This window comes from Chroicocephalus ridibundus, chromosome 1 (genome assembly GCF_963924245.1).
Source record: "Chroicocephalus ridibundus chromosome 1, bChrRid1.1, whole genome shotgun sequence".
NCBI classification, from domain to species: domain Eukaryota; kingdom Metazoa; phylum Chordata; class Aves; order Charadriiformes; family Laridae; genus Chroicocephalus; species Chroicocephalus ridibundus.
In genome coordinates this window covers 10,331,694-10,342,212 of record NC_086284.1, presented here as the reverse complement: position 1 = coordinate 10,342,212, position 10,519 = coordinate 10,331,694, and the positions used below count along the sequence as shown (strand labels likewise).

At 57.9% G+C, this 10,519-nt stretch overlaps 1 protein-coding gene across 1 annotated transcript; it reads right to left on the bottom strand.

Annotated features, from left to right (window-relative positions):
• Window positions 1-8,311: 8,311 nt before the first annotated feature.
• On the bottom strand, window positions 8,312-9,241 carry LOC134514615 (uncharacterized). The gene is made up of 2 exons (XM_063332695.1): window positions 8,958-9,241; window positions 8,312-8,799 (listed from the first exon to the last, which is right to left on the bottom strand). Exons 1-2 carry the CDS (start codon window positions 9,239-9,241, stop codon window positions 8,340-8,342), a joined length of 744 nt encoding a protein of 247 aa, XP_063188765.1. The 3' UTR covers window positions 8,312-8,339.
• Window positions 9,242-10,519: the final 1,278 nt, after the last annotated feature.

Below are 10,519 nucleotides of genomic sequence, written 5' to 3'. Positions count from 1 at the left end.
CTTGTTTTTCCCCAATTCCCCTTCCCCGGTGGGGAGGGGTCATCGGGTGAGAGAGTAATTGTCTAAAGGACAATAAATTGTGGTGGGTTTCTCAAACCATAACAAGAAGGGAGGGAGAAGGAGGAGAAAAGGAGAAGGAGAAGGGCCCCACCCATTCCGGGCATGGTTTGGGTAGGAACCGACCTTAAAGGCCACCCAGTGCCACCCCCTGCCCTGGGCAGGGACATCTCCCACCAGCCCAGCTTGCTCCAAGCCCTGTCCAACCTGGCCTTGATCCCCTCCAGGGATGGGGCAGCCACAGCTTCTCTGGGCAACCTGGGCCAGGGGCTCACCGCCCTCACAGCCAAGAATTTCTGCCTGAGATCTCAGCTCCATCTCCCCTCTTGCAGTGGAAACCCCTTCCCCCTCGTCCCATGGCTCCCCTCCCTCATCCAGAGTCCCTCCCCAGCTTTCCTTGAGCCCCCTGACGGACTGGAAGGGGCTCCAAGGTCTCCGCGGAGCCTTGTCTTCTCAAGGCTGAACTTTTATAGATATTATTCAGTATTCCTGCTAAAAAATGAGACCCTTGTCTGACCGTCTGGTTTCATTTCAGTCAGTATCTGGGAATGATTTCCCACAAAAGTGCTTTGACCATTCCTGGGGGATCAGCTTTCCTGGTAGGAAAAGCTTCTACTCCTCCTGAGGGTGGATCCATGATTACCAGCAGGTGCTTAACGCCTTCCACAGGAGGCATGTCAGCATAACCCATCTGCAGCCTTTGGAATGTGTTTCTTTCCCATCTATAAGAAGGGTCGGAAGGAGGATCTGGGAAACTACAGGCCTGTGAGCCTGACGTCGGTACCAGAGAAGATCGTGGAGAGGATCATCTTGAGTGAGCTCTCACGGCAAGTGCAGGGCAGCCACGGAATCAGGGCCAGCCAGCATGGGTTTAGGAAAGGGAGGTCCTGCTTAACCAACCTGATCTCTCTCTATGACCATGTGAGCCGCCTGCTGGATGCGGGGAAGGCTGTGGACGTTGTCTCTCTGGACTTTGGTAAGGCCTTTGACACCGTCCCCCACAGCATTGTCCTGGAGAAGCTGGCGAATCGTGGCATAGACAAGTGCACTCTTTGCTGGGTTAAAAACTGACTGGATGGCCGTGCCCAGAGAGTTGCGATTAGTGGGGTGAAATCCTCTTGGTGGCCGGTCACCAGTGGTGTCCCTCAGGGCTCAGTTTTGGGGCCAGTTTTGTTTAAAATCTTTATCAATGATCTGGATGAGGGGATTGAGTGCACCCTCGGTAGGTTTGCAGATGACACCAAACTAGGTGGGAGTGTTGATCTGCTTGAGGGAAGGAAGGCTCTACAGAGGGCCCTGGACAGGCTGGAGGGATGGGCCAAGGCCAATTGGATGAGGTTTAATAAGGCCAAGGGCCGGGTCCTGCATTTCGGTCACAACAACCCCAAGCAACGCCAGGGGCTTGGGGAAGAGTGGCTGGAAAGCTGCCCCGCAGAAAAGGACCTGGGGGTGCTGGTGGCCGGCCAGCTTAACATGAGCCAGCAGTGTGCCCAGGTGGCCAAGAAGGCCAACAGCATTCTGGCTTGTATGAGGAATAGCGTGGCCAGCAGGAGTAGGGAAGTGACCGTGCCTCTGTACTCGGCACTGGTGAGGCCTCACCTCGAGTGCTGTGTTCAGTTCTGGGCCCCTCTGTACAAGAGGGACCTTGAAGTGCTGGAGCGTGTCCAGAGGAGAGCTACCAGGCTGGTGAGGGGTCTGGAGACCAAGTCCTATGAGGAGAGGCTGAGGGAGCTGGGCATGTTTAGTTTGGAGAAGAGGAGGCTGAGGGGAGACCTCATTGCCCTCCACAAGTCCCTGAAAGGAGGCTGGAGAGAGGTGGGTGTTGGCCTCTTCTCCCAGGTGAATAATGACAGGACCAGAGGAAATGGTCTGAAGCTGCAGCAGGGGAGGTTTAGATTAGATAGTAGGAAGAATTACTTCACTGAAAGAGTGGTCAGGCACTGGAATGACCTGCCCGGGGAGGTGGTTGAGTCACCATCCCTAGAGGTGTTTAAGAAACGCCTAGATTTGGCACTTCAGGGCATGCTCTAGTGACAGAGATTGTAGGGGGGGTTTGTGTGTGTGTATGGTTGGACTCGATGATCTCAAAGGTCCTTTCCAGCCATGAAGAGTCTCTGATTCTATGATTCCCAGTTAGGCTTACTTCCGCCTCCAGTACAGTCAACTCTTGGGATCCCCCTGTGACCCCAGAAATACAAATGGGTTCTGACCCTCTATAGCTTGACGGTATTAGAGCGCACTGTGCACCTGTGTCCGCTAGAGCCTTATACTCCTGAGGGTCTGATGTGCCAGGCCATCGAGCCCACACCGTCCAATAAACCCGGTTGTCCCTTTCTTCCACCTGGCCGGAGGCAGGGCCCCTCTAATACCAGTCATAGTATCCGTTACTCACTCACTTCTTGCAGAAATGACTTGGAAGTTCCTTCTAGAGGATCAGAAGCAAGATCAGGCCTTCTGCTCTGTCTGGGGAACTGCCCGCTGGAAAGTGGGGCGGCACTTTTCCTGGAGGGATCCCCTTTTGTGGTTGTCCTTCCTTGCAACTCCTGTACCCGTGTCCGCAGGATCCAAGTAGGTTGTCCATCCCACTTCCTCATGTCCTCCCCGTGGTCACGCAGGTAGAAGAACCACAGGGTGCCTCGTGGTGTGTACCTGAGATGCTGGCCCGTACAGGTGGGGAGTAGGACGTATTCTCTTCAAGTTGCTGGACCTTTCGGGACAGTTTCTCCACAGCTGGGACAAGGCGGGAAGAGAGACTTTCTTCATATCGCTGGAGCCGGCCAGCCACCTCATCCACCGTTGGTCCCTCTTCGCCTTTCCATTCCGTTACTGCCAGTGAGTTGGCATATGACGACGGTGCGCTTCGTACAAACTTCCGCCACATGGGCCTTGTGCATTGCACCTCATCAGGGTCTGTGGGTAAGTCTGCATTGTCCGAGTCATAATAAATCATCTCCCGCACGGCTAATTCTCTCAGGTACTGGATACCTCTTTCCATGGTAGTCCACTTGCTTGGTTGACATACAACATCTTCACTGAAGGGGTACCTCTCCCTCACGCCTGACAGGAGTCGTTGCCAGAGGCTGAGGGCTTGGGTCTTCTTTCCAATTGCCTTGTCAATGCCGCCTTCCCTAGACAGGGATCCCAGCTGCCTGGCTTCCCTACCCTCTAATTCCAGGCTACTGGCCCCGTTATCCCAACACCGAAGCAGCCAGGTGACAATGTGCTCGCCTGAAAGTGGGCTAAAATCTTCTCGCATATCCCACGGCTCACTCAAGGATAGGGATCGGGTAATTATCTCTGGTTCTGCCCCTTCCTCCTCTTCTCATGATGGCCCTGGTTCATCATCATCTCTTACTAAGCGAACTGATTTCTTCATGTACTTCTTCTGTATGGGGGCAACTGATACTGGCACGGGTTGGTTCCCTGGTTCAGCGGCAGTGTCTGCCACAGGGCTTGCAGTAGCCACAGTGTCTGCCACAGGGCTTGCAGTAGCCGCAGTGTCTGTCACGGCATCGCGGAATCTTCAGAGTTGGAAGGGACCTCTAGAGATCATCTAGTCCAACTCCCCTGCTAGAGCAGGATTGCCTAAAGCACATCCCTCAGGGCTGCATCCAGGCGGGTCTTGAAAATCGCCAGAGAAGGGGACTCCACAACCTCCCTGGGCAGCCTGTTCCAGTGCTCTCTCACCCTCACCGTAAAGAAGTTTTTCCGTGTATTTGAACGGAACTTCCTATGTTCTAGCTTGTGCCCATTGCCCCTTGTCCTGTCACTGGGAACCATTGAAAAGAGCCTGGCTCCGTCCTCCTTAAACCCACCCTTTAGGTACTTGTAAACATTAATCAGGTCCCCCCTCAACCTTCTCTTCTCCAGGCTAAAGAGTCCCAGCTCTTTCAGCCTTTCCTCATAAGGGAGATGCTCCAGTCCCATAATCATCTTGGTTGCCCTACGCTGGACTCGCTCCGGTAGTTCCCTGTCCCTCTTGAACTGGGGAGCCCAAAACTGGACACAATACTCCAGTTGTGGCCTCCCCAGTGCAGAGTAGAGGGGGAGAATGACCTCCCTCGACCTACTGGCCACAGTCTTCAATATGCAGCCCAGGATGCCATTGGCCTTCTTGGCGACAAGGGCACACTGCTGGCTCATGGATAGTTTGCTGTCTACTAGGACCCCCAGGTCCTTCTCCTCAGAGCTGCTTCCCAGCATGTCCGCCCCTAACCTATACTGGTGCTGTCGGTCTGGTCTCCATCTCTTTCCCCTGAGGGTGCTGCATAACACTGAGCAGTGCCTGGTAGATAGTGGCCAGGGCCCCGCACAGTGCGGTGAGTTGTGCCTCTCTAGAAGAGCCCCGGTATTTCCCCTGCAGATATTCTACTCCTCTCTCAGGGTCCTGTAATTGTTCAGGGGTGAAGTCCCAGAGCATTGGAGGCGAGAAGTTCTCTAGGTACCTGCCCCTGTTCTCCCACATGCCATGCCACCCCTGCCTGTCCAGCCTCAGAGCTGGGGAGGGACTCTGGATGAGGGAGGGGAGCCATGGGACGAGGGGGAAGGGGTTTCCACTGCAAGAGGGGAGACTGAGCTGAGATCTCGGGCAGAAATTCTTGGCTGTGAGGGCGGTGAGCCCCTGGCCCAGGTTGCCCAGAGAAGCTGTGGCTGCCCCATCCCTGGAGGGGTTCAAGGCCAGGTTGGCCGGGGCTTGGAGCAAGCTGGGCTGGTGGGAGGTGTCCCTGCCCAGGGCAGGGGGGTGGAATGAGATGATCTTTAAGGTCCCTTCCCACCCAAACCATTCTGTGATTCTATATCTATATGTCACCACCGAGACAACTGCTCGGGGGGCCGTGACCCCTCAACCCTGCAGCTGGGGCAGCCCCGGCCGAGTCAGGTTCCCGCTCTCAGGCTCCTCTTCCTTGGCGCTGGTGGATCTTCCACCCTGCAGGTCCATGAAGGGCCAAGGGGGGCTCAGGACGAGCCACCCTCATGGGGCACCGGTGGCCACCACTGTCCCTAGGGGCAGTGAGTCCACAGGGCCATCATGCAGCATTGCCCAGGACCAGCACACTCATGAGGAAGACCATGAGGAAGAAGACCCACATGAAGAAGCGGTCCATCACCTTGGCCACCTTCTTCCACTCGCCGGTCCGGCGCTGGGAGGCTTGGTGATGCCGGAAGCAGCCGGCGACGTAGCCCACGTTCCTCAGCAGGTCATTGTGGTGGCACAGGCAGCGGTCCCGGGGACAGCCCCCTGCCTCGGCACCCACCTCCCCCTCCATGGGGCTCTCCCCCGGCCCCCCAGTGTCCTCCCTGCCCACCCGCCTGCCCAGCACCCGCTGGGGGCTCTTGCAGCTCTCGCCCACCTCGTAGACACAGCAGAGCCGGGCCATGTGGTGGAGGATGAGCCACCTGGCCCAGGGGGGCACGGGCCAGGGCCCCGGGCCGCAGTGGTGGACGTTCATGATGAAGATGGTCAGCGCGGTGGAGGCCGTGATCATGGTCATGGTGGCGATGTAGTACTTCCCTGCGTGGGTAATGGGTGGTGACGCCGCGGCGGGGTGGGGAGAGACCCCTGCCCACCTCCCCGCATCGAAACCTCCCCTGGCATGGAATCCATCGGGTCCCCGGTGTGCAGCCGGTTGTGGAGGTCGATCTGGTTCCCGTTGTAGCTCCAGGAGCCGAAGGTGAGGCGGCACCGCTGCCCGTCGAAGGGCAAGTAGGAGACATCCACCTTGCAGGAGCTCTTGGTGATGGCGGGCGAGTCCCACGTGATGTGCCCGTCGGAGCGCAGCACCACGTTGGTCTCCACCGAGCCGCCAAAGCCGTCGTCGGCGCTGGGGGAGGGATCGCTGTGAGGCCAGGATGGCCCCGAGCCCCACGTGGGGCAAGGGTCTGCGGGGCCGGGGCCGAGCACTGGTCCCCAACCCCGTGTCCCCTCCCCACGTCACCCCCAGGAAGAGGGGGCTCGCTGCCCCTGGTCACCCCCGTGGTGGCACATCCCAGCTGCCAGGTGGGTGGCACACCAGGCTGATGCCAGCACCTCCTGCCGCCGCCTTCTCACCCAGTCGAGGTGACCGTCTCCCCACATCCCCCACACCAGGACCCCCCTGCTCCCTGTTGGCAACACCGCCAGCCCCAGCCTCAGCCCCCCCAGCTCTGGGAGCAGCCGGGGGTGGGGGAGGGCGAGCAGCACCCACTCGTTGTAGAGGATGATGATGGCCGGCCGCCAGACGTAGCTGCTGGGGATGCGGATGCTGTCGATGCCGCCGTAAGCGTCCTTGTCCCACGCGAGGTGGGCGTCCAGCCAGGCCTGACGGACCCACAGGTAGGAGGTGAGGACCTGGTTCACCTTGTCCTGCCGAGGGCAGAGGGTGGGGGACGGGGACAGGGACAGACCTCGCTGCCCCCCTGTGGAATAAATACTACATTGGCTAAAAATACAAAAGTACAGCATTGTTCACACATGAAGGAAAAGTAGAAAATCAAGAGGCTTCTGAGGGAGAAAACAGCTGCAGGTGGCATGAAGGATACAACACCTGTGGTTCCCTGATAAACTACATGAGGTACGGGACGGGATGCAATTATTCCGCGGCTTTACCTTAGGATGTATAGCGGATACGGGAATGGGATGATACCAGGAAACAGATAAGCTGCCAATTAGCTGCCCGCTCCATACTCGGAGCCAACATTTTTCCAAATTTTAATGAAATGCTGTCCTTTGTGTGAACTTTGCTCATTAGAATGTCATTATAATACCAAAACACACCTCCACCCCGAAGGCTACCCGCCTCCAAGGTGCGACCGCTCCTTCTTGAGCCTGCGCCCTGAGCTTCTCGTAAACTAGACCTTTAACTGTGAAGCGAGAAAAGTTTACACCACTCATGGTAAAAGTATGTACGACTAAAGTCACTCAAACTCCACCTCGAAGATAATAAATACAAAAACAGCCCGAGAGAGGGGGGATACCCAGGGAAGACACCATCGCAAAGAATTCCATCACTGGCTTCTGGGAGCAGGCGACGGGCTGAGCCTCTCTTCCCCCCCATAGGGACACCTTTGGGTAAGACTTAGATTATACCGAGGGCTCCCTCGGGAAACTCAGAAATTTCTCTAGAGACTCTCTTTTCTACATGTATAGCCAGGCTGTATCGTTAGAACTTTGTCCCGCGTTTTGTAGATGTAACAATACTTTCATTTGCACGTGCTTTGCAGACAGTGTATTTATCACCGGCTGCCCTAAGAACCTATCTATCTGTTGCTTAAATAAACTGCACTTTTTGAAGTAGCTCGTCCTTTTGGTTTCTCACCGAACGCGACCAAAGACTCGAGAGTGGCTGTGCTAGTTCATGAGCACGACTAGACGGAAGGTGCAGTCCACTATTACTGTGCCCAAATCGTAACACTTTAATACACATTAAACGCCATTGGGCTGAGAGTGCTGAATTGGGCATCCCTCAGGATTTAAACCCAGCCGCACCTGGCCTCCCACCTCGGTGAGGAGTGTTAGAACACAAGGGGGTTCCTTTTCTGCCAAAACCGCTTTGCCCCTTTTCACGCGACACCCCCGACCCGCCCCCTGGGCCCCAGCCTGGCGGCCTCTGCAAGGGTCCCGAGGGCTGGGCTGCCTTTGGGGGGTTGCGCTGGTCTGGGGGGGCTGGGCAGGGTTGAGCTGGACGCCAGCGGTCCCAGCTCATTTTGGGGAGGGCTGTGCTGCTTTGGGGGGGGTTGGAGAGAGCTGAGCCGGTTTCCAGTGATCCCAGCTCATCTGGGGGAGGACTGGCTCATGTTAAGCTGGCCGGCCACCAGCACCCCCAGGTCCTTTTCTGCGGGGCAGCTTTCCAGCCACTCTGCCCCAAGCCCCTGGCGTTGCTTGGGGTTGTTGTGACCGAAATGCAGGACCCGGCCCTTGGCCTTATTAAACCTCATCCAATTGGCCTTGGCCCATCCCTCCAGCCTGTCCAGGGCCCTCTGTAGAGCCTTCCTTCCCTCAAGCAGATCAACACTCCCTCCTAGCTTGGTGTCATCTGCAAACTCACTGAGGGTGCATTATTGTTACACATAATAACAGATGATCTGAGATAAAGATAGTAAACACAATAATAGACGTTGTCTCTCTCTTCGGGTGGGGTGTAATGCACAAGGGGCAAGGGCCCCCCCATCTCCACAGGAGAGTCGGCATTACTGTAGCACATACTGCTGTCATTACACAAAACTGATTCTCTGCTCCTGTCAAGGGACAAAACTGATCTGCTGACAGTCACAGGGATAGAGAAAATATTGACTTTTTTATTGGATCAGAAGTGGGGCACCCCAGGGGGTTCCCGGCCCCACACCTCCCAGCCATTAGGGGAAATTTCTGAAGCAGATGCAGCGCGGCCGGCAGCCGGCTCTCGCCATGGGCTGTCTGGCCATGGCAGTCTGGCCATGGGCTCGCCGCGCTGCTGCCTCTCCCCCCACGCCTTGAAAATGTGCAAGAGGTCAAGTAGACCTCTTGCGTGGTCCTTGTTGGCAGTTCCTGTGGGGGCTCCTGGCAGAGGGCTGGCCCTGGCTCCTCCACCCTCCCCTTGACAGGCCTGGGGGGATGGCGGGGTCCTGAGCGGTTGAGTGCTGCCAGCTCCGCCATCCCACCAGGACAGGCCTCCGGGAAGGGTAAAGGAAGCTGAGGAAGAGTAGCCTCTGTCTGTCATGGAGTCCATGGTGGCCAGCGGGGCCCGTGGGGAGAGGGGCTTCCGGCTCAAGGCCTCCGCACTCGCCCTGCAGAGGAGGAGAAAGAGACCCCGCTGCACCCCAGACCCCAGCGGGACCCGCGGGCAGCACCCCCCTTGGCTGGCCGTCAGGGCTGCCCAGCGCAGGCAGGGGCAGGGCACGGGGTGAGGGTCTGGGGCAGCATCTGGGGTCTCCCCCACACTCACCGCTTCTCCTGCTTGGGCCAGGATTTCTCCACTCCTCCAGCCACTGTCTGAGAAGCTGCAGAGGGAGGAGACAGAGTGAGCGGCCAGCAGCTGCCGGCACAGCCCCAGCTCAGGGCTGCCTTCTCAGCTTTCTCAGAGCTCAGCTCTGCTTCTCCGGCTGGGCTCTTGTCTTCCTTGCCTGACGCTTCTTCTTCTCCTTCACTTCTGGAAGGTCCCCAGGAGCTGGGTGAGACGGGAGCCCCACCCAGTCCCACACCACAGCCACCCACACCACCCCACGCCATCCCTCGCCACCCCATGCCACAGCACAGTGTGCTGCAACAGTCAAGTCACCTACCTGAAGCAGCTTCCTCCGCAGCACAGATGAGAACACGCTGAGCCCCATCACAATCAGGAGGAGAGGGCCCAGGGGAGACAAGGCATCAGAGCGCCCATGGCACGGACTCCAGTGTGGCTGCAGTGCTCCAAGTCACCATCACAGAACCGCAATGTAGCTCCCCAGTGTCCTCCTGGGTCCTTGTTTTTCCCCCAGTTCCCCTTCCCGGTTGGGGAGGGGTCATCGGGTGAGAGAGTAGTTCTCTAAAGGACAAGAAATTGTGGTGGGTTTCTCAAACCATAAGGAGAAGGAGAACAGGAGGGGGAGAACAGGAGGGGGAGAACAGGAGGGGGAGAACAGGAGGGGGAGAACAGGAGGGGGAGAACAGGAGGGGGAGAACAGGAGGGGGAGAACAGGAGGGGGAGAACAGGAGGGGGAGAACAGGAGGGGGAGAACAGGAGGGGGAGAACAGGAGGGGGAGAACAGGAGGGGGAGAACAGGAGGGGGAGAACAGGAGGGGGAGAACAGGAGGGGGAGAACAGGAGGGGGAGAACAGGAGGGGGAGAACAGGAGGGGGAGAACAGGAGGGGGAGAACAGGAGGGGGAGAACAGGAGGGGGAGAACAGGAGGGGGAGAACAGGAGGGGGAGAACAGGAGGGGGAGAACAGGAGGGGGAGAACAGGAGGGGGAGAACAGGAGGGGGAGAACAGGAGGGGGAGAAGAGGAGCGGGAGAAGAGGAGCGGGAGAAGAGGAGCGGGAGAAGAGGAGCGGGAGAAGAGGAGCGGGAGAAGCGCCCCACCCCTTCAGGGAATGGTTTGGGTAGGAACGGACCTTAAAGCCCACCCAGTGCCACCCCCTGCCCTGGGCAGGGACACCTCCCACCAGCCCAGCTTGCTCCAAGCCCCGGCCAACCTGGCCTTGAACCCCTCCAGGGATGGGGCAGACACAGCTTCTCTGGGCAACCTGGGCCAGGGGCTCACCGCCCTCACAGCCAAGAATTTCTGCCCGAGATCTCAGCTCAGTCTCCCCTCTTGCAGTGGAAACCCCTTCCCCCTCGTCCCATGGCTCCCCTCCCTCATCCAGAGTCCCTCCCCAGCTTTCCTGGAGCCCCTTGAGGGGCTGGAAGGGGCTCCAAGGTCTCCGCGGAGCCTTCTCTTCTCTTCTCTTCTCTTCTCTTCTCCAGGCTGAACGTTTCATCGAATCACAGAATTTCAGAGTTGGAAGGGACCTCTAGAGATCATCTAT